The sequence below is a fragment of the Hirundo rustica genome, chromosome Z (genome assembly GCF_015227805.2).
Source record: "Hirundo rustica isolate bHirRus1 chromosome Z, bHirRus1.pri.v3, whole genome shotgun sequence".
In the NCBI taxonomy this organism is placed as follows: Eukaryota; Metazoa; Chordata; class Aves; order Passeriformes; family Hirundinidae; genus Hirundo; species Hirundo rustica.
The window spans coordinates 4,066,613-4,090,865 of NC_053488.1; the positions used below are offsets into that span (position 1 = coordinate 4,066,613).

The following is a 24,253-nucleotide window of genomic DNA, read 5'->3' on the forward strand; positions in this document are numbered from 1 at the left end:
TGCATAGCTCAGTTGCTGCTATCTCCTGCCACTAAGCATAACACCCACTTACAGGTTTAGGTGTTCAGAGGGAATGTTTTTGCCTTTTATTTCGTCATTTTGGATTAGAAGTCACCTTGCTGCTTCTAGTATCAGACCATCTGAGTGAGATTTTTGCCTGCTAAGAAAACTCCTGGGTGAAATTTTAAGGTACATTGTTCTGGAGGAATACAGCGGGGGTCTTGACTGCTCTATCTACCTGAGGCAATTATGGGTTCAGATAATGTTTTTCTCTTTGGAAAGTCTTCTGTAGTCTGGAAAAAACCACTTCTCGCTGCCTTTATTCTCAGTAGAGCTTTAAATGCATTTTGGTTCTTGATAACTCTGCCTCACTGCCTTCTCTGGTACATCTCCTGAGTACCATCATTGAAAACTGTGGATTCATGCGCCAAACTGCAGAGCAACGTGTCAAAGAAAACATCTGCTGATAGCACATCAGTGGCGTGATGCTACGCAACCTGGTGGAATGCAGAGTCATTTCTTAATATATTGTGGGGAGGGAATGGTGTGGCAAGGCACACTTTCAGTAATTGCATTTTGGATGTGACTTTGCTAAGGGGGCAATCCTCCAACCCACCGTCTACCAAAAGAGAAGAGGGGAGCGAAGAGAAAGCTTCAAGATTTTTCCACTGGTTCAGCAGATGCTTCTGGGTGTGCCCTGCCTGCTGTCTGATTAGTCCTGTGTCTAATGGCATTGCACTCCTAAGACTGCAGAAAGAAAGAAATAGCTTCAGTTCAGCCATGTTTACAGCAATTGCGTCCACACTGCTGATCCATCATTGGATTGACCTTGGATTTTAGGTCTACATTTACCTTTGTTCCGCCCAAAACCTGATATAGTGATATCATTCATTTAAGACATTTTGCTGCTCTATAATGCACGTACATGGCTTTTGCATCCAGATTGCTGAATCATGCAGTTGCAAATTTTGGGTAGTCTACCCAGATTCCAGCTTCAGCTTCCAGGACTGCTGTGTGCATAGGGCCTGCAGGCTTTTCTCCCCTTGACTTTTTCTTTTTCTTTTTTTTTTCCTTTTTTTTTTTCTGTTTTTTTTTTTTTTTTCCTATTTATTTTGTGGTGAGTTCTGTATTTTGAACATCACCTGTCTCAATCAGGCAATGATTGAGCAATCTTGACTACACCTAATCAGAATCTTATCCCTACAGAAAATTAGGATTGCATCTAAAGCAGCTAGGGATGGTGGATGAGTCCTCTCACCAGCATTGAGTCATAGTCCATGTTGTTTAAATGACCTCCAGAAAATGTTGTAGTTTCTCTGCCCAAGGTTGGTGTCATAGGCCAGGGAGCTGTTTGTCTTCAATCTTCTTGAAGTCCAGCGCTCACTCATTCAGTGTGCTTCGGCTTTGTGAAATATGTCAGTTTAATAGTTATTGTTTTCATATGCGCTCTATGTGTATGGTACTATATCATCTTGGTGTTCTTGCTCTCAAATGTTCCAACACCTGGAAGATATTAAAGCCTCTTTAGATGTATTTGCCTGCCAAAACTTGTCCCAAAAATGTACCATATGGCCAGTAGCTTTCCGAGAAGACAAAGTAAGGAGACTTGCAGAAGAGTCTTGCTGCTCGTCCCTCTGAGCAATGATGCATCAGTCGGGAAGTGGAGGTGGCTGGTTATAGCTCAGTTATTTTTCTCAAGTGGTTATGGAACACACAAGCAATACTGTATTTTCAATTTTTTCTAGAGATTCAAATGGCAGCTGCCTAGTTGTTGGTAGCAGGTTACAGTAAGCTTGCCTTTACTTGGATGCTGACAAGGAAAAGCCCTGGATGCATTCTTCTTGCAGAGGCTTCAGGCTTTTGAAATGCAGATGTTCATATTTGCATGGAGGACCTACTCGGAGCTGCAGTGAGAGACTGGCACTGCAGATCTGGTTTCTCTGCTATTCCCTCTTTTCTCCTCATGCTTCATCCCTGCAACATGGCTTCTGCCAGTCTAAGTTCTGACATTTCTGCTGCCTTGAAACAGAAAACGCATATAGTATGGGAACTGGCATTGACAGTAAGATCCACAGCCTGGAACCCTGATGGAGTGACCAGCAGTGTTAATTCTAGACTCATTCTGAGGGGTTGGACACACACCTCTTCAGGCGTCTTGTTGTCAAACCCCAAAGTGATCTAGCCCAATAATTCCATGCAAAGGCTTGGTCATGTGGGGCGGGGCTACCAGACGCTTCCTCACCAGCAATCCATTTTATGTTTGCCAGTTCATTTGTGTAGATGTAGTGATGGTTTTTTAGGACAAAAAAAAAAAAAAAAAAAAAAAAAAAAAGGGTGCAGTCTTGGTTTTCAAAACTGCAGCAGTGCCTGGACTTACTTGAAGTGTTACTGCCTGCTCATTATTTCAAAACTAGAAGATTTTTTGAGAAGAATTTCAAAGCAAAATTATAGAAAAATCTGAAGTATGTGGTTTTTTTGTTTTTTTTTTTTTTTTTTTCCTTCATATTATTAATCAAATCTTATGGAAGAAAACCAGACACTTGTCTTTTGGTTGCAATGAATTTAATTTTTTTTTTTCCTGGTCTAATTTCAGTTCTTAAAAATCTACTTTGGAATAATATATTTTTGGTCATATAAGTGTCAAGTGCCTCACTTTTTAAGTTGCTCGGGGAAAAACAGTAGGGAACAGAGATGTGTGGTTTGATTTTTTTTTTTTTTTTAAAAAGATCAAGCACAGCATTTTCAAATCTCAAAACTAGAGTTCTGACGCTTCATAAATAAATGATTGCTTAAATTTTAATTTAAAATATGGTATGCTTCAAAGATACTGAATGAAGAAGTCAGCAATTTAATACTTTGTATTTAAATATTAATTAGCAACATGCTAGGTGATGCTTTATTTTTCTTCTCAAAAGGGCAGTGTGGCTGAAATGTCCTCTGGGTGATTTGCTCTTCCATTTTTGTAAACCTATATATCGTGATTTTAAAGCCATGTTAGGGACATTGGTAATTTACTGCGAAGTGGCTACTATTGCAGTTCTCAAGCTGGGCCCTTGAAGAATGGTCACCCTTTGGAAAGGCAGATTATCTTTTTCTGATTCCTGTCAGAATCCTTCTGAATGCATTCTGAAAAAAATAGCTGTGTGCTGTGGAAGGAAGCGAGGCTGGGCTTGGAATTTAGAAATATGCAAATAGCTTGAATACAAGTAGAAAAATACTTGGTTAAAACTTCCAGTGCTCGTATGTCAAGCTAGATGTGTTTTGTATTTTGAATTTTAGGAATCCGGTCATGGGACACAAACTTGGTCGAATGCAACCTGGATCAAGAACTGAAACTTTTTGTGTCTCGCCATTCAGCTCGATTCTCTCCTGAAGTTCGAGGTGAGTTTAAGACCAGATCTGCTAAATTACACTCTGAAATTGCCTGGCCCAGTAGTTTTAGGGCCTTTTTAAAGTGAAGAAAACTCACTTTTTGATTGAACAGTTTCTTCATGTAGCACCAGTCCGGCAGTCCAGTGATGGGAGCTTATTGTGGTAGGTAGAGTACACACAAACCAATAACGGGAAAGGTTGGCTCCGTAGTTTGGCAGAGCCAGAACTGATGTCGGAGCTGTTGTACAACTGCAGCTCAAGCCCTGTGTTTCTTCCCAAAGGACTTGGACTTAGTTGTCTTTCTTGGTATTGAGAACGTGAGCTATGGTGAGTCTGCTTTCTCTCACATGAACTTTCTCTGGCTTGTATGAGGAAATCAGAAACATTCAGGGCACATAAGACTAAATCTCTTCACTGCCTTTTCTTCCAAGCCCATTCTTCCTTAAGAGGATTCATTCAATAAAGTGAAACATTTGTTTACGAGTTTTGTGAAGTCTAAAATTTGGGTTTGTTCTGGTTTCGTGAGGTTCAAGCGTTTGGTAAGTTTTCCAAGATCTCGTTATTCTCGATACCATTGCTGGATGAATATGGATGAATTTAATCAGGTTTCTCGTGTGGACATACGTGACCTTTCCAAAGCAGTAGAGGTTTCTGTCTTTGGTAAAATCATTGTGGCCATGTGCACGTTGAGTGCTGTTGCACGGTACAACCTAGTAATGACAAGTGGTAAAAATTCCAGCGTCTGGAGCATCTCTTGGGTGCGGTGAAAAAGGCCTATGACATTTTGTATCATGCCACTAAATCACCTTCCTAAGGTCAGTTTCTATACATTGTTGACAAAGAGACCCTGATGGCTTGCTAGCAGGACAGCATTGACCTGATGGTTTTGAATAATGTACAAAAATGTCTTGTGTAATTAATTTTTTCTTTTTGCAGCATATGTTAAAGCAGTTTTTGCTATATCTCCCTGTATCTAGAGCGTGTAAAGCACTGTCAGACTTAAGAAAAAATTACATACTTCTGTGATTCTTTCTCTGGTTTTAGAACCGACATAACTAATAAAACCATACACAGCATGAAGATTTTTTGAGTAACGACATGTAGCCCCTTATTTATGTGGGTGTAAACTGGAGCTTAGAATACTTGTCTTTAATTTCATTTTAAATGTCATTAAGCCATTTCAACTTCTCAGTGACATTTGTTGTTTTGCTTTACAGAGTGAGAATTTGTATTTAAGAAATGCAAAATGCAGTTTTTGTCCCGTTTTTGACATATCTGTGTTTTACTTTAAAACTTAAAAGATCCTAGGTTGCTCCTGTAGCAAAAAGTATTACACCATTACCAGTATTGTTACTGTCTCTCTTAGACTATTCTAATACCACTGCGTGAATTAAATTAAAACAGATACTCTGCTTTCATATAATAAATAAGATAAGATTGTGCACCTCTTTTGCAGCAGAAAGAATGTAGAATGGTTTAGGGATTTTTCTGTGGGAATTGTATTTTTGATTGATTTTTTCCCCCCTTGTTTGTCTAGACTTCGCTGTTTAATCTGTCATTGTGTTGAATTCCAGCTTAATTGCATGTGACTGGAATTCATCAACATCTCTGACAAGCAGAAATGAATGTGTTTTTCACTACTGCTCAATCTTTAAACAATAAACTGCCGGAATCTGTGTTTAAAGAGCAATGAGGGAGCCTTGAAACTTGAATAAAGGCAATACCAAGGGATGAAGCTATCTCTTTGGACCAACTTCTTGTCTAAAATTTTGTGGAGAATTTGTACCTTCAGAATCCCACTGTACAGATCAGAGAATTATTTTAGTTTCTCTCTGCTGTTCTCTGATGTTGAATTCTGCACGAGGTTCCTTTGTATTTTCTCTGCTGTTTGGCAGAGAGGGGGGCTTTTTTCTTGCCACATTCTAACAAGATTTCAGAACATTTAATTTCTGTTACAGCACCCAAATACTAAATTTTGGGTGTTCAACCACTGAAATGGTCAATTTTGATACTAAAGAGGTGATTGTAAGGACATATTCCTTTATAGTCCCAAACTCAGAAACGGAATTTAGGTAACTAGGTGACCTTGACTTCCAAGGGAAGTATTTATCCAAGGTGATGGGGTTGCCTGTGGAATGTAATTAAACAACCTTTTCTTTTTTTGCAGCCCTTTGAGTCTGGAGTCTCTGTGCAGCTCACACATAGGGACAGTTTACGCTTGAGGAGGGCTCCTGGCTTTGTCAGGCCCGGCTGCTGGCTGACTGAAGCCTGTTTGATTATCATGTTTAATTATGGTAATTGCAGCGCTGGCTCAGTGTATGCTTGTGTGCTTCTCGGAGCAGCTTGAGGATGTGGGCAGCAGCAAAGTGAAGGGTAGGAATCTTTCTGCAAGAGGAAGCTTGGAGGAAACGGGGCCAGTCCTGTCCCTATGCCACACACCTACGATGTCAAAGGAGAGATGTGCAAGAGATTGCCTGTCAAAGTGTTTGTGTGTCTTCACTTAAAGGATTTAAGGTCTGATCCCCCTCTCCGTGTAGTGAATAGCAGTGTGCATACATACTGGTGTGGCAGGGAGCACGGTTAGACCCCAAGGCGTCCTTTGTGCTCTTTTCAAGGGGATGGGTTGTCCCTGCGGTATTTGTGCACGTTGTATTCAGCTGTTGGGCAATTTGTGAGTGTTTTATGATTCCTGAAAAATAAGGTTCAGAATGGAGATGCCAGCAGATCTTTTCTGCTACCTTGTAAAGCAGCTGAGTTAGCAGACTCCTTAATAATAACAGATCTTGGAGAGGTGATGTTGCCAGGTGCTGGTGAAAAATGAGTAACACAACTAATTAAGTGGTTGCCACGACAACAGGCTGCATGACTTTAAAGGGGTACTCCAGTGGTGCCTCTGTTTTCTTTGTCATGCACTGACAACTTCCATCTTATGGTAATGTGAAAAGGACAAAAAAATGCAAACAGTGTACAAGCTGGAAAAGGAAATGTGCATCTGGTAGTGAGGGAGAACAAGTGGAGAGTCTTAGAAAGAGCTCATTTGAAATTGCAGCTGTACCTACCAATCTTTGCTTAATTAACAAGAAAGTTTCAGCTGCACAAAGCAGCGCCACAAAAGACCATGTTTTTGGGTGGGGGAGGGTGAAGCCGTTGAGGGCCCTTCTGTAAGACTTGTGCACTCATATTTTATCCCTCAGTTTCCATCTGGGGACACTTAACTGTTGCATTGGTGCATATTCAAGCCCTTGTCTAGATAAAATCTGTTTTATTTAAGTAGCTCTTCACCCCCAAACTTCTAATAAATCCTGCTCAAGCTATGCACTGTGGCTACTTTGCCCTGTGCTTATCAAGAACATATATGTGTATTTTATATCTGAATAGTACCAGGAGGCCTCCTGTCGCCCATTAGCCGGTGCAGACACCAGCTCCTGGCTTAAGTGAGTTCTTCCTTTCCTGTGCCCAAAGCTTTTTTTTACTGCCAGCCTGCCTGCAGCCAGAGAGGATCTTGGCAAAGTGTAAGACGTGTTTTACTTCCTCTTGGCGGCCACCTGCATCAGTGGGCTTGCCTCCTTCAGGCTTCTTAACAAGTCTTTGCCCTATGATACTGTTGCTATTCCATAAAACCGTAACAACTTCCCTTCTGACAATTACCACTTTGGGACTGCTCATAACCTGTGGAGAATTTTTGGGTCTGGAAATTTTGGTCGCCAATGTGCACAGCTCCATTCTTTGACAAGGTGGTGTCTAGTCCCATTTCCTCTGTCAAAGCAGACCTAAAAACAGTTAACACCATCACACCTAGTAGCTTGCCGTGTGAGCTTGTGGAGAAACTAATGAAGTCCTGAACAGCATGGGGTTTGTGCTGATTTACTTGAAAACTGCCGTTCATCAAAATTCCCCAAGTCAGGACACAGGTACTTGAGCTAAACCTATCATTTGAAATTAAAGAAAGAGAAAAGGGACAAGAAGTCAAGATCAGATTTTTCAGGTGCTATCAGAGTGCCAATAACTGCCTAGGAGTTAATTTTGCTTAAGATCTCAGACAGCCTGGTAGGCACATTCAGGGACATGCTGATGATTCTTCAGGTATTTAGAGGCTGTGATGACTGCTGGAGTAGCTACTGAGTGGAATCATTTTATCTTGTTGTGTGTTTGGAGGGGTTAATTTTAGCTGGCTGCCAGACTGGCGTTGTGTCTGAAAGTATTTGGGCGTTGAAAGAAAGAAAATGGAGGCAGGCTGGAAAAGGTAATTGAGCTGACTCACGCTGCAGTGGCTGCGAGTGGTGTCCCTGCAGGGTGACCTGCAGCTGACAGTGCTCCAGGGCTGCAGCACAAAGCCAGCAGCCCCTGGTCCTCCTCTTAGAGGATGTTGATGGGAACAACTGTGCTGGACCGCTCCTAAGCTTTTTGTGGGGAGATGCTAGGATTTTGGTGGTCCAGGAGAGGATTACAGTGTAATAGCCTGTGTGTTTGGATGCAAGAATCGTCAAAGCCTTCTTTTCTTAGACTATTTAAAATTCCAGAGGTGTGCTAATAAGTCTCTTTATCATCTTTTTTACACCTTCTAAGGTGTTGCACTTACGTGACAATCATTTTGGTATTGACTTCCATTTCTGCTTTTTTTAGGAAAGACCTCAAAGAGAATTAGCATGAATTTGCACTGCTGCCAAAACACGGGTACCTGCTGATGCTAAGCTGTTAGTGTGAATCAGCAAAATTAGTGAAAGGTTATTTTTAAATGCCTTGCATCAAAATTAAATACAGTAAGTTCAATCATCTCTAGAATATCCTGTTTTATGGGAACAGGTTTTGGCTTGTGTGAGGCAGCTACCAGAGGCACAGGATTAAGTTAGTTATGAATAATGATAGAATTTTAACCTAATTATTTAATAGAATTATGAAATTTGAATCCCCATTCCTCTTTGTTAGAATGAAAATAAGCATACCTAATGTATATTCACAAAGGTTACTTTGTTAAGGGTTATAGGATGGAATTATAATTCTTAATATGTTGCTTGTGAGATTCCTCAATCCTTTTTGTAATATTTTGTCCGTGTGGGATTTCTGAAACTGAAAACTGAATACTTTATTTCTGACCTCTGCCCAGTATCATTTACAGATTACTTACCTCTCATCTCTTCCATCATGGATTTATGATAAATGTGTAACCAGGGTATCATGGCCACTTTTTAAATCTAATTCCTTTTTGTCATGTGCAACATTTTTATCAGATGTTGGTTTTTCTTAATTTTGTTAAGACTTACGTACTTTATTTTTGTGGAATTTTTTACTTTCTCATCTAATTTATCAGTTACTTGAGAGAAACATTAACGGTTTTAATTGGACTTTATAATGAGAAGAGACTTGATCCAAAGGCCTCTGAAATAATTGGATTGGATTTTATCTTAGAGGAAGTACTATCTAGGATTTTGAAGTTAGAACAAAGACAAAAGTACCCCATAATTAGCAAAAAAAAAAAAAAAAAAAGTGAACATTTCATCTTCTTTCTTGAAGATACCTTCCTACCACTGTATTCAGAACTAGAACCAAAGTAAGAAGAGTTGAGACACTCCCTTGTCTCCAGACTGAGGGGAATGGGGAGAGACAGGTACAAGAGATCTGTGTGATCCTGGCTGCCAGGAGTATCTCACAGTACATCACAATCCCAGAGCTAAGCACTGCAGTCAGTAATAGTCACAAACAGAAAGCTGGGTAGTTCAAAAGGTGCATGTTTTTGCATCAACCCCCACCCCAGTTGGCCTCACCAAAAAAGACAAGATGGTTAGTTTGGGTTTGTAGGTGCTAGTGGTAATCTCTTCCTAGAGCTGAGAAGAAAAGCAGTGCTCCTGGTGGCCTGGATTTGCAGGTTTTAATCTGTTTATGATTCAAACCCAGTCGCTGGTAAAATAATTTAAAAAAAAAAAAGTGTAAAAAATTGTATAAAAATAACCAATCCGTAAACAAACTTGTGTGAAATTTGATATTGTTTTGGTGGTACGATTTTATGTATTTTAGTACTTGAAAGCTTGTCTGTAATGGTGAGATGAGTTACTGTCCTGTGTCCCTCTGCCCCTGTCTCTGCATAGCTGTGTGTGGGACATTATGCCCATCTATAGCTCTGGAAAGCTTGGGGTTTCATTCAAAACAAGCCATGAACCCCACAAAAGAACCCCCCAGAGCAAAACAACAACAAAAAGGACAACTCTCTTGCAAAAGATTAGCTATATTCTTAGGCTGTATAATCTTTGAGTGATTCTAAGGAGCTGTGCAGACTTTCACCTGGAAGTCAACTACCTGCTGTCAAAGGCTGCCTTTGGAATCTGGACCAACATTATGACACTTGTGGCTCTTCTGGAGAAAAGACTGATCCCAGCTTTGGCTCCCATGTCCCGAGGCATGAGCAAGATTTCCTGGGTCTTGTGAGCTCTTTTTGGTGGATTAAGTATCTCCCCCTAAACCTGAGAGACTGGAAAGAGCAGAAGTACAAAGACCTCATGAGTCCAGATTAAGCTGAATTAATGGGTGAAGGCAAAACCAAAGAAACTACCAAAACCAAACCAACTAGCACAGTGAAGGAAATTGCTCAGCACCTCACATAAATAATAAAATAATGCAAAATAATGCCCAGCCAGTCTCTGATCAGCCCCCACCTTAGTAACTGAGACCTCCACCTTCCTCCTCTACTCTAATTTTTGTTGAACATCAGCTAAGCATGATGTTGTAGACAGGTATTTCTGTTCTGGTCAGATTGTTCTTTGCTGACACCACTGTTGAACTTCTCGAAGGAAAGGGGTTGAAGTTTAACGGAGCCCTAAGAGAGTCCACCCACAGGAGTCTTGCTTCTGATCTTAAGGCTTAGAAACGTCCTGTCATGGGCATGATGGCCCTCAGCATTCTTTCTTAACCTCAGACCATGTCCTGTAGTTTTCCTGGTCTTCTAGAGCTTGCACAGCATTTAGACAAGCTTAAAAAAATTATTTTGTGTGTGGCCAGTACTTTAAATAGATATAGAAAGCAAGCCTTCAAGAGTATCTTGGGATAGGATTTAATGCTTGTCGTGAACTAATAATTTAATGGCGTTGTGCATAATAATTTATATAGTGCTATTGATTTTTTTCAAACCTATCTACTAGCTGCAAAGCTCAAATTCTAAAAGTTCATTAGACACGGAAGATTTAAATATTTTTCAATGCTAATTAGGCTTTTGTACATTTACCATTTCCAAGCAACTTTACATATTTTAATCTGCTGTTTAATATGTTGGAGCTGACATCTGGCACTTCCACATTTTTCTTATTGATCTTGATTTTGAGCAGATGAACATCTGTCAGTGATTGTTAACTCAGTCTAAGCAATAATAAAATTGTATTTAGACCAAAGTCCTTGCTGAATCCCACCAAATCTTACTCCCACATACTGTCCCATGTTTCTGACTGGTTTGCAAAAATGGGACACTCTCAGAAAACACTAGGGCAATATTAGACCAGTTGTTTTTTGTTAGATAGTTTAGGTAACTTGGTTGGTTTTTGGCTGTGGAACTGGACACACTAAAACACTTCATCAATAATCACTGAAGGGAAAAAAAAAAGAAAAAAAAGAGGAAGAGGAGACATTTTCAAACCAGCAGAGGCAGTTCTGAAACCAGCAGAGATGTGGCTTCTGTGGATCTGCCTTGCTGCAGTCCTGTAACAGTCACTGTTCTGTAAGTGGAGTTATCAGACAGGTATTGTCCACTAGTTGTGGTCAAATTGCAAACTGGCTGCAGAAAGCTTGGAATCACAGTTGCTCTAGGTGGGGGCACAATAACAGATTCACTGCTGAGTTTGGGTGGGTTTGGGGTTTTTTTTCAGTTTTTACTGTAGAGATTTAAACTTTCAATGTTCTCACCAAATAGTTAATATAATCTTGAGAATTACTTTTGAGATCCTGTGAAGTGGGAGAATCGCAGAATCATAGAACTTGATGAGTTGGAAGGGAGCTAAAAGGGTCACTGAGTCCAGCTCTTGGCCCTGCACAGGACACCCGAGGAATCGCACACACCGTGTGCCTGAGAGCATCATCCAAACACACTCTGAACCCTTTGAGGCTGGTGCTGTGGCCATGTCCCTGGGGAGCCTCTTCCACTTCTCATTCACTCTCTGTCTGAAAAACCTTTTTCTCACATTCAACCTGAAACTCAACCAAAACTCATCCAACCCCGGCTCAGCTCCCTGCCACTGCCTTGAGTCCTGTCACTAGTCATGAGTGTAAGGAGATCAATGCCTGCCCTCCTGCTTCCCTGTCACAAGAATGTTGAAGACCACAGTGAGGTCTCCCCTCAGTCTCACCTTCTCCAGGCTGAACAGCCACATGTCCTCAGCTGCTCCTCGTATGGCTTTCCCTCCAGAAGAACAAGAAATTACAAGAAATCTCAGTCTTTCAACTCTCTTTGTATTTCCTTGTTATGTATGATGTCCTTTAAATAGTTACTATTCACAAAAGTTAGTCTTTTCCAGTGCAAAATAAAGGTGTAATACTCTTCTGGTTCAAAATCCATTCCCACCGAAGTTTCTACGCAAAATCCATCATATCATGCAGGCTCCTTCATTGAAAAAAACTTGAAATTAGCAGTTGAACAAAAAAAACCCAAAACAAAACAAACCCAAAGCAAACAACTGACAATCCACATCATGTGTCTTAACCTTTCCAATTTTTGGAGGTTGCCTTTACAAGGAATTGTGCTCCCTCATGCTGCTTTTACCAGCAGATGGCATTCTCAGTGACCATGCTCATTGCTGTGCAGTAAAATGATCACATTCTAAAGTCAGTACAAATACTCCTGTAATGTTTTTAAGTATTAGTTCTTAATGTGAGACATATGTTTCTGTTTTTCTCTGAGATCTTGCTTGGAGTTTAAATTTCAGAGACTTCGGCTCTGTTGCCTGTGAAAGATAAATCCTTCAATGTGAAATGAGCTCAGCAAACTTCAAATCTCTCATTGTCAATGAAGGAAAAGCTCAGTCAGGTAAAGAACTTTCTCAGGCTGAAGACCACAGATACTGATCATTTTATGAAAATGTATAACACTAACTCTGCAGAGCTAGTAGGGGAAAAAACCAAGATCATTACCCGCAGCTAGATTTGTACATAAATTAACACATCTCTAGATACAGGTAAGAGAGTCAGCCTGACAGATCATGTATTCTCTGGATTTTCTGGATGTCTCCAATAATCCTGAGCTTCTCCTGTACAGAAGCTGCCCAAGTAGTGCCTCTCTCTCCCTCAGAGCACAGCATGGAATAAAAGACCTGAGACCTAAGCAAGTAGAGTCTGACTCACTTGTCAAATTTAGTGTATCTCAGGTTTTTCCCTGTCTCAGTCTGTGCTATGACTGTCTGTTAGGAATATAGGAGTACAGTAGCAGGTAGTTTGACAAAGCAAATCTGTATTGTCTGTCTAAAAATACTTGTAAGCCTTTGTACAAGTCAAGTCCCAGTGTGGCATTTTTCCTTTCTCAGAGACAGAAAAGGGAAAAAAAAAAAAAAAAATCACAGCTAAGTAACTGTAGAACACATGGTATATCCTAAACCAAGAGACCTGACATTTACTTCTTAATTTTGCCTCTGAGCTATGTAAGGACTGACTGTACCAGTCATACTCAGATGCTGTGGACAACCCATGTTTTGGATTATTCAATTGCAGTAATGTAATAGCATTTAATTCTTTTTGTCTTGCTTCAGCTCTCCATCAAGGCCAAGTGTGGCAGTAGGGAATCTAATGCCAGTGATTTATGCAGTGTGGTCTTCATTAAAATTCAAAATGAGGCCACCAAGTAAGCTTACTTTCTTCAAGTGAGCTAGTAGGATACTAGCCAGATGTTAATGTAAACTCTAAAGAGATCACTCAAATTGATTTGAAAATAACAGTAATAGAAATGAAGAGCTGAGATTAGCCATTTGTGAAATTGTGTTACTCCTTCAGATTTCTGAGTTGTATTAAAAAAAGGACACGTGGAGACCTTTTTAATAAACAGCACCTGCATACATCTGCATGGGCAAAATCTTTCCATATATGCAGATACTGGTAAATGGACAATCGGATGGTTTTCATCTCATTTAATTGTGGTGGAGTAGCAGGGCTCTCAATGCTTACTGAAAGCAGCTCTTTATTACCACTCATTTAAAAAAAAAGAGACAACCCAAACAACAAAAAACCAGAAAATGCCCCAAACCACAGACAGCAGTTTGTCTTATTGTGATTACTAAAACACACTTTGACAAATTCAGCTTTGAATGAGTGTAAATTAAGAGGACTTTTACTGAAAGAGGTCTCTCCAGGTCTACCCTATTACATGTTAAGGCAGCTGTTGAAGAATTGCAGTTTGTAGATACCATCTTCAGAGAGTTTGAGGGAAATGGGAAATAGGAATTGTGGGAACTATGGTTTGTAACAGGTTTCTTCCACTTAAAATAAAGTACAGCAGTTCTCTTCTGTGGTATCCTTGCATGCCTGCATGGTGGTGGAGCTGGCAAAAATTGACTTCTATTTGACTTAAACCTCTGTAGGCAGCTGAGTGTCTCTAAAAAAGTGCAAGCCAATCTGGTGAAGTGCTGCTTGCCATCTTTAACAAAGCTACTTGTCAAGTGGGAGTGAAATGGTTTCAAGTGCTGCCACGTGTCTGTGGAAGTGTGTGTTTTGTGATGGCTAAAACATTTTTGTCCTAAATGTCCTAAATCCAGGAATGCCTATAGGGTAAAAGTTTAAAATGTCATGAGGAAATTAAGTAAATGACATTTTGATTACCCCTCTGAGTCTGGCTTAATGATTGACACAACCTTCAAATCCCGAGGAAAGAGAAGTGGCAAGGAGTTGTCTTCTGCCTTTTGTCACCTCTGTTGAGCCATCCCCCTCCTCTGCATGGCTGCTTATCTCATGGCTGCGGGTTAATTAGAAGAATTTGAGGCTGAGGATGTGGAAGGGAATTTAAATTGCATTTGTATGGATTACGATCTGGTGGAGTTCATTAGCATGCAGGCACAGTTCCTGTGCCTCTCTGCCTCTCTGCCCAGAGCTTGCAACTTGCTGGCATTTCCACACTCCCTCAGATCTGTTGTGCCTTATGGGCCTGGCCCGAATTTTCATATTAGCACAGTTTAATTAGGTGAGGAGAGATTGCTGTGACTCCAGAATGATGTATGGTTATGATAGATCAATATTTATTACAGAGATTTTTTTTTTTTTTTTTCCTTTCAAATAAATGTCTGCTCCGTTGGATGGGTTTGCTCATTCAGAGGCCCTATAGCCATTTAAGAAACAATTAAATCCTCTTTGGTGTGAAGTGGAATATTAAAAAGGATTAACACTGACCATGTATTCTGGCCAGTTTCATCTGCATTCCTCTGCTTTGCTATTCTCATCTGATACGTGGGTTTTGTGGAGGGAGTTGGGTTCAGGGGCTGCTGCCCTTTGCAGCAGTGCAGAGCCTAGTGGGAGGATGTCAGATTGGCTAAAAATTGTCCAGCCCAAATGAAAATATGTAGATATAGAGCAGCTTGCAAGCACTGTGCTGGGAAGAAGTTTCCATAGCAAAATTCCGTTAAATTTATTATGATTATCCAGGTTTGATGTGAAAGGTGAGTATGATATAACTCTGGTATTCTAAATGCTTACATGAGTGGCCAGGTTTACAGAGGCCATCCAATAGATGCCAAATGAGTAGAGCTTGCATGACCAGGTCATTTTCTTTTCATGATTTTTCTTCTCAAATTAATTTTAGTGTTTTCTACAAGGGAAGCAGTTTTCCTTTTGGGAACAAGTTAGAACAATATGCAAATTGTGTTCATTTATGAGCATTCACAAAGGTCCTGAAACAGAAGCCATAAGTCAAAACTTTTTAGCAAAAAAAATCAAGGTGAAAGATTTACAGTTTAGTGCATTTTCCTTATATATGGCTTTATTTAATGTATGTTTGTAATACTCTGTATTAGAAATACATTTCTAATTTTTAGATTTGCATTTCTTGAGTTATGAACTATACAGTAATGTAACTTAGTGGAAGTGTAGCCATTTCCAAAAAACACAGTAAAGATCATAATCATAAAGTTAAAATTATGCTCAAACTGGCAGATACATCTGATTTGACTAGTACACCATACATGAATCTCACTTTTCTTTGGTTTAGCCTTCACATATAAACTGAATTTATAGTAAGTCTTGTGTGTAAAATTTTTCCTTTTGGAAATCACTCAGAAATTCGCACTTGATCCCAATGAAGGCGGGGTCAACCCTTCCATTGTATATTTCTCTTCTCCATAGGTAAATACTTTTGTCTTAAGCTAAGAAAGAATACTTGCGTACCTCTACAGTTTAGAACTATCATCAGGTCAGTCATAGGTCCATTCACTAACATCTAGTAAGAGTTCTCCTTTTAGTGTAACTCCCTTAGAAAATTAAGTGTGCCAAACTTAAAATGTATCATGGTTCCTACGGAAAAAACAAATATTGCAACTCTGCCTGTAATACACAAAAGCAGAAGCTTCCGGTGAAAATCTAATGGCAACATTTATATTTCTTTAGTCAAGAGAAAATATTAAAAGTCATGAGATTTCTATTGCCCGAGAAGGAGAAAATAAATACTGTGCTGTGTTAATCTTTTGGGGTGAAAATGCAACTATGTTGTTACTGTGTTCCTTAAGCATGCCCCAGAGTCGGGGTTTGGTTTTTTTTGACCGATGATGGTGATTCTAAAAGTGTACTTGAATTGTGTTCATTTAATACGGGGAGGGTTAAATGTCTCACCAGTGCCAACACTTTGTCATTGTAATGAAGTGCAGTTCACAAGTGCCTGTAATTACACAGCCTGTGTGCAATCAGCAAGATTTCTAAAGGGAGTCTATCACATCTAAAATAACACTTTCTTCATTGCACAGTCTTAATTTCACCTGACATTTTGCCAGCCAGGGCACAAACTTCCTGCAGAAAGCAGGAGCAGTATCCCTGCTCTCCTTTAGACTAAAGAAGGTGGAAAATTAAGTTATTTCAAATCTGCCTCTAATTATGTTAACAAATTATTACATCATGTAGACGAACCTGCTGTAGATCTTAGATATTTCTTTTATTGTTTTAGCAATTTGCTCTATTTGTTATGCATGAAAAATGTTTTTGATAACCCATGTTGATCGTACTTGCTAATGAACCAATGCCTACAATTATTGCACTTAAGCATATATCTTCAGAGCATACGATGTTAGAGGGTTGCTAATGAGCTCAACAGTAGTTGAAGACACTAATTAATTTGATCAGGGTTATTTTGCCTGCCAAAGTATAGGAGGATGGATGCTGCCACTGGAAAATGCTGGAACATTTAACCTGTGGCTGTGTATATAAGGAAAACAATTGGTTGTCAGTTTCAGAAACACTGGTAATGCAAAATGTTTTTTCAGTTATAAAGACAGTAGCTATTTAGTACCTTACTCAGATCAATTTATTATGAAACAGCATGACACTTTGTGCTGTGAATCTTAATAATGTCCAGAGGCCTTCACATGAAAATTGCTCATTTAATTTTCACTGGATTACTTTTTTCATTTAAACAACAGTAATAATGTGAAGTTAAGCGCACAGCTCAAATAACTTACAAGGGTCCTTTCCCAATATTCTTAACCTAATTTTGAAATATTAATCTTTTTGAAATGCGGCTTCACATGTCAAAGATTAATTTAGTTTTATTTTTTGTGGACCTTATATGGAGAGCTGATTGTTATTTGTTCCCTTAGTCCAGCCAGAGCAGTGTCCTTAACACCAAAGCATATAGGACGTTTTTTAAAGGAAAACTTCTGTCAACCCAGCAGCTTGAAAGAAAGAGGGCAATAAACACAACTTGCACTTTGTCAGTGATTGCCAATGTCCAAAAAAAAAAAAAAAAAGGAAAAAAGGCACCCAGAATAGCACTTAGATCTGTGCGTCTGGAAACCAGACACGTAAAAGATGTACTTTGTCACTGAGATGGATATTGCTAATGGAATTGCCTGTGAGAGCGTGGTCTGCCAGGAAATGAATAGATCAGCTCCAGCACAGCCTCTCGGGCTGCAGACACCGTCCTCTCAGGCAGAGTAGGGGTGATGTGTTAGTGACAGCAGTTCTCAGGGGAGGAACGGTAGAGACGGAGGAATATATCAAGGGGCAGATCAGTGGTGAACAGACAGGCTATAGATGGCTTTTAACCCACCTTCTATGCAATCTCTGGATGTCCCCTCTGGCTATAAAAGAATAAAATGGCATAAAATGGCAGAAATTTACTGTCACTTCTACATGGGCTGAAAGAATGTCCTTGAGTTCCTTAAGGTTTAATTATGTCCAATTCTTGTGGCTGCTGCTGGAAGAAGCCCTGCAGAGGGGAGGGAGCTTTTTTTTTTTTTTTTTTTTCTTTTCTTTTTCTTTCCCTCCCGTTCATTTTCTGCCCATTAGTGTGCTCTTTCCATCAGAATACACCCAGGCACCAATCCATGGGGCTGGAGCTGTGGTTTGGTTAGACCTCTACCTGCTCATACCTTCTGACAGGCTCAAGCATTGAATGAGAATGGCCAAGCCCCTAAGGTGGGGATGGCCAGAGACCCCCTTGGATTTCACAGATGGCAGCTGCTTTCTTGTTCTCTCAGTCGTAAGTACAGAGCACAGAAGCCAAAATAGACACAGGCATCAAAATGAGAACCAAGTTTGCCCACTACTTTTCTGCATTTTCTGATTGGTAACCGTCAAGGTAAGGCTGCAAGGAAAGAGCTCCAGAATCACCATGGGTGTTGCAAAAAAGGCTTGGATTTGTTTCCTGTGCAACTTTGATTTGAGATGGCTTTTGAAACAAGACCGTCCCAAAGTGCTGGACTTGGTACATTCATCCACGCTTCAGCCAGCCCTGGAAGAGAGTGGGTCTAATGCTGACTGAGGGGAGGAGAAGCAGGTGATGTGGGAGACTAGAGGAAGCTTTATTTTCCCTGGTCTTAGTCAAAGGCTCACTGAATTGGCTTTATTCATTACTAGCAAAGACATTTTATTGGTTATATCAAAGTGCAGGGTAACTTGTATTGCCTTAACTTTAGTTTTCTATTTTTTTTTTTCTTAAGCCAGTAAAAAAATTCAACCTAGACTTTTAAAAAGCCCATTATTTCCTTATATCAGCCCAAAGTAAATCTTGCTATCTCCAAAGTAATATGTTTTTTTCCCCTGCAGACAATTCTTATTAATGGCCTATGCTGAAATTCAGACTTGGAAATAGCTTTTGTGTTCCCGTGGAAAGAAAAGAAATGCATTGTATACTTCATGTTACATGTGCTCTCCAAACTTCATTTTGAGGTTAATCAGTACTAAAGGAGAATTCTTGCAAAGCTGGAACCTTTAAAATTTTACCGGGTTAGTGGCTCTTCACTAGTCCGACAACCTCCTCAGATCAGTCATCAGCAGAAAAATACTTGAGGATGGAGAGAGGTCCATCATTATTGTGTTTCTTTATAATTGGGTTGGGGTTTTTTTGTTATCTTGTTCCTTTTTTAGCAGCTCTCTTCTACGGCATGTACCTGATAACTGGGGATATATTGCAGCAAATCTTGGCGTAGTAATGTACTTCAGAACATTAAATAGTCTGTTTAATTACAAACGTATCTGCATTTTTTAACAAAGTAATGAAATGCACAAATATGGAATCTGTCCCCACGTGGGAGACCATATGTGCACAGGAATTCTTAGTTAGCAGTTTATATATGTATGAATAATTTGCATAAATTATATAGAGGCCAAAGTTGATGCGAGACCACTGTGAAAAATTATTTTAGTATTAAATTTCCTTCCTCTTTAATGAAACACACAAGATGTGGAGCCACGCTTTTGTGCCTTATATCAACAGATTTCCATTCTGAATTTCGGTAGAAAGAAAGCTGAGAAAAATGTCATTAATGTCAGAGGAACTCATAGAAGTCCGTGTGTTATCAAATACGACTAGTCAGTGCTGCTGCAAAGGTAATTCTGCTGCTGCCACATTGGTTCTATGGCCCATGTGGTTTTGTGGGCCACAGTGTAGTGCACACTAAGAGAAATTAAGGCTTAGACAAGAGCTGACTTCCCCCACGGAGCATCCAGGTGTGCCCTTGTTCTGGATTCATGGGTCAGGGAGTCAAAGAGCCCCTGGTGTATGTTTGGCCTGTTGGAAACTCTTGTTCTCTTTGTCACACTTGCTTGGATGTGCTCATGGGTTTCTTATGTTACTCCACATCTTTTGAGGGTAGGAAGTATATAATTGTCATAAAAGACCGCTGGATTACTGTAAACGCCAGAACAGGATGATTCACAGGAAAATTTTAAGCTGAGAGGGATAATTTTAAATGAGACTTTGTGTTTCGTTGTATTTATTGAAGAAACAAAAGCAATTTGTGCACCAGAAATGTGACTGAAAGCCAATGTTTTTGTGAACTTTAATGATTAATTTCAAAATGGTACTATAGACTTTTAAATTTCCATACTTTTTTTCCTAAGGGAAGCAAATTACTGTAGTCAAATGATAAGATGCTCAGAACAAGCTTACGAATAAAAACCCTGAAAATGTCGTATTTGTGTCTGAACTCCTGGGCCATTCCTGTAATACGGGTATGACCTAGCTTTGACAGGTATAATACAAATGATCTTAGAATGTCAGATGAATTCTGATTAGAAATATAACCAGATCCCAGGAGGAAATAAAGGAAAACAAAAGGAAATTATATTTGTATCCATTCTGTTGATTTCCTTTGCTAGACCAGTTCACGTATATCTCCATGGATCCAGATGTTGACTTACACTCGTTCCTGCTCCACACAGAAAGCAGAGATGGCAGCTCATGAGAGGCCTTACGTGCAAGCCTTACTTAAACTATTTAATGTATTGTTACAGAAGATAGCCAGGATTTTTAGAAAAATCATGCAGAGATATGATACTGAGTCAACATGAGATAACAATGTAAGAAACTCAGGTAAAGAACTTCAGACTTGAGCTCCAAACCCTTCATCACCTCTGTTGCTCTTCTCTGGAGCTGCTCCACCACCCCAATGTCCTTCTTATAGTGAAGGGTCCAGAACAGAGCACAGGATTTGAGATGCAGCCTCACCAGTGTCCAGTACAGGGGGACAATCCCTGCCCTGCTCCTGCTGGCCACACCATTGCTGGTACAGCCCAGGATGCCACTGGCCTTCTTGGCCCCCTGGGCACTGCTGGCTCCTGTTCAGTCACTGTCACCAGCACCCCCAGCTCCTCTTCCTGTGGGCAGCTTTCCAGCCACTCTGCCTGTGGAGCTGCCTGGGGTTGTTGTGACTAAAACAGAGTACCTGGAAATTTGTCTCGTTGAATCTCACGGCGTTGGCCTCAGCACATCAATCCAGATGTCCAGATATCAAGCCAAAATCCGGATATCTTTGTAGAGCTTTCACACCCTGCAGTGGAGCAAAACACCCATCCACAAACTGACTGAGGGCATCCTCGATCCCCTTGTCCAGATCAGTTACAAGGATATTAAACAGGGCTGGCCCCGGTACTAAGCCCTGGGGAACACCACAGGATGTAACTCCATGCACCACCACTCCTGGGCCGTGCCATACAACTGGTTCTTTACCCCGTGAACAGTGCACCCATCCAAGCCATGAGCTGTCTGTTTCTCCAGAAGAATTCTGTGGGAAATGGTGTCAGAAGATTTGCTGAAGTCCAGGTAGACAACATCCATGTCCTTTCCCTCATCCACTAGGCGGGACACTTTGGAAGAAGATCAGGTTAGACAAGCACGTTCCTTGGGGCACATTCCTTGGTTGGCTCCTTCACCAGCTGTGCCAGGACATTGTCTTCCACACACTCCAGGAACCTCCTAGGCTATTTTGTCTCTGTTCTGTTGCATTTCCAGCAGACATCCATTAATTTGATGTTCCCCACAAGAACAAAGGTCAGTGATTCTCCTAGCTGCTTATGGAATATTTCATCTAATTCTTAATCCTGGCTGGGTAGTCTCTAACAGGCTCTCACCAGGGTATCTGCTCTGTTGGCCTTTCCCCTGATTCTTGCCCGTAAACACTGAACCCTGTTGTGACCATCATTGAACTCAGGATAATCAAAACGCTTCCTAACTTGCAGGGCTACCCAAAAGCCTCACCTTCCTTGCTTATCCCTTCTGCAGTGTTTATGGCCATCCATTGCAGATTTCCAGTTTTGCAGGTTGATTTCAAGGTAATTTTGTAGGACTTGTTGCCTTTTTTCCCCCTCTATTGGCCCTCAAGGCGTCTGAGAACTAGACTAATCACTGGTTGCCAGTAGCACTTGAGAGGGTATTGCAAGAACTTGAGAGATGTCAGAAGCAGCAGTATTCACCCTTAGGGGTAAGAGTATAAGTCTGACCAGGCAGCTTCTTTATATTTAGCAAATCCCTTTTGTCTGGTCTTGTAAAATATTTGTTAGGCATTTATTTTTGTGTCAGTTGATAAGCTCTGTGCGGTACCAAAGGAGATCACAAAAGACAGGCATGAATAAAATCAGACGTGCTAGGAGGTAAGAGAGGGAAGTGAAATAACTTTCCTTTTCATCTTTCACTTGTCCTTAAGTTGTCACTGGATAAGTATCTGATATGATTGGATCTGTCTTCAACAGAAGAAGAGAGCACGAACTAGAGGGTAGTGTTTGTGGACCAAAAAAGGGTGCAAATCTGGGTTCTGGCTTGCATGTACACTTAGAGGAATAAGCTGTGAGAATTTAGAGGTAGTGTTTTAAAATAATTAGCACCTTCGCAAACGTTTTTCCTCAAAATGCATTTTCAACATTAACCTAAGGCACAGTAAAAAGCTAATGCATGGAATGAATAGGTATGGAATCAAGAGATTGTCTTCTGAAATTTTTATAATAACTTCAGTATTATAAAAATTATAACTTTATTAAAATTCTACTACTACATGGTTTGGTCTACTTCTGAACTTCTTACTCAGGTGACGTTCCACGGTCAGAAATTTGGCTGGATCCTATCATTCAAAGATGCAAGTAAACACTTGCTTGTATTTTCATGTTCAGGCCTTTTTTTTCCTTACAGAAATATAGCTATTTTAAATGTGCAGTTTTTTAAACTTTCCCTCTGTCTTCCAGTTTGTCTTCTTAGTCTGATTTGGTTGAGAAGAGCTTGTGTGAGATGGTTAAAAAGGACATACACGTCAGCAGGTGCCTGGACCTAAATTAGCAGAATTAGACCTAGGCCTTTAATTTAACTGGAGTTTAAGCATTCTGCTGAAAATACTGTTTCTTCTTTCCACTGTTTGCAACAGCTCTTAATCCACCTGGTGGTATAATCAGAGAGTTTGTGCTGGGACCAGCACTGTACTCACAGGTTGTAGAACTCAGTCCACAGGGGCTGTTTAGTTACTAAAGACATTCTCAAGCAGAATTTTTTGGGCCTCTTGCTTAAGTCCAGGCTATACATAGGATGTGAACCTGCTGTTGCTGTGCCAATTTACATGAGATGAATCTGTGCCATAGGAGCAATTTCCATGTGATTTGCAATGGGATATGGAGGTATATGAGAGAGGATGAATAATTAGTGTCTGAATTCACAATATTGGATCAAGAACCAAATCAACCAGTCAATCAATTCTTGAAGTCAAAAGAAAATTCACATTGTAGTGCACAGTGAATATATTAATTCATTTAAAATCTGTCAACATTAAGTTTCTTGGGCCTTGCTAATGAGCAAGTTAAAATAGTTTTGGCAGTGTGAAAAATCTTGTGTTTTTATCTTGTAAGATACATTTTCTAGACTGTTGTTTTTAATTAATCCTGTGAGTTTGTGCAGTTCACTGAAGCCAGTGAACTGGCTGTTCAGGAAATGTCTGTTGTCTGAGGGCCAGTTGGATCTGCCTTTATTCTGCAATTTAGGATGTTTCTTTGGTTTGTGGTGTGTGATAGATGGTGCATGAGAAATGTGCACCATCAAATTGTTCCTGTATAAATATTGAAAGAGGAGATTCTGCCCCTCTGCTCCACTCTGGTGAGAACTCACGTGGAGTGCTGCACCCAGCTCTGACATCCTTGGTACAAGAAGGGCATTTCTGGGCAATTTTTGTTTGAACAGCCTTTTGGAAGCAAGTCCAGGGGTGGTCATCAAGATGAGCAGAGGGATAGAAAACCTCCCTTGTGAGCATATGACGGTGGGGAATGGATTCGAATTAAGAGAGAGTAGGTTTAGATTAAATATTGGCAGGAAGTTCTTTGCTGTGAGAGTGGAACAGGTTGCCCAGAGAAGTTGTGGGTGCCCCATCATTGGAGATATTCGAGGCCAGACTGGATGGAGCCCTGAGCACCTGATCTAGTAAAAGGTGTCCCTGCCCATGGCAGAGGGATTGGGAAGAAGTGATCTCTAAGGTTCTTTCAACCCAAACCATTCTATGATTCAATAATCGTACATTCTTCTGTGGTCCTATCATCTTCTCTCCTGTAGTTCTTCTGTTATTTTTATTGCAAATCATGTACAATAGCTGTAACTGGAACGATGATCCGGTTGCATAGCAAGTTATAAAATGCAATTATTTCCTAAAAGCTCATTAAACAACTTTTCAAACAGAAATGTAAGCAGTGAACAGACATTGCCTTGCTTGAAGTGAAGCTGTTTGACGACTTTTTTTCACAGCACCCAGAAAATGTACCAAAAAACTTGCAAATAAATTAGCCAGGGAGATTCTAAGTAGGCAGAAAAAAGTTGCTTCTGGGTAGGAATTAATTTGTGACACACAGACTATTCTGCAAGATGTCAAGAGATGCTCTGTGGACAGAACCTTGATTTTGTGTCTCGTTGAGTCCAAGACACAGTTCCAAGTGCATCCAGACATCCTTGTAAGAGATCTATAAGGAGATGAGGATCTAGAGA

The 24,253-nt window shown here is 40.3% G+C and overlaps 1 protein-coding gene across 1 annotated transcript in view; it reads left to right on the forward strand.

The window, feature by feature from the left end:
• MAP1B (microtubule associated protein 1B) overlaps positions 1-24,253 on the forward strand; it is a 70,938-nt gene that overhangs the window by 1,709 nt on the left and 44,976 nt on the right. The window contains exon 2 of the mRNA XM_040089376.2: positions 3,280-3,381. Coding sequence (XP_039945310.1) covers positions 3,280-3,381 — 102 coding nt within the window. The remainder of the gene's footprint in view (positions 1-3,279; positions 3,382-24,253) is intronic.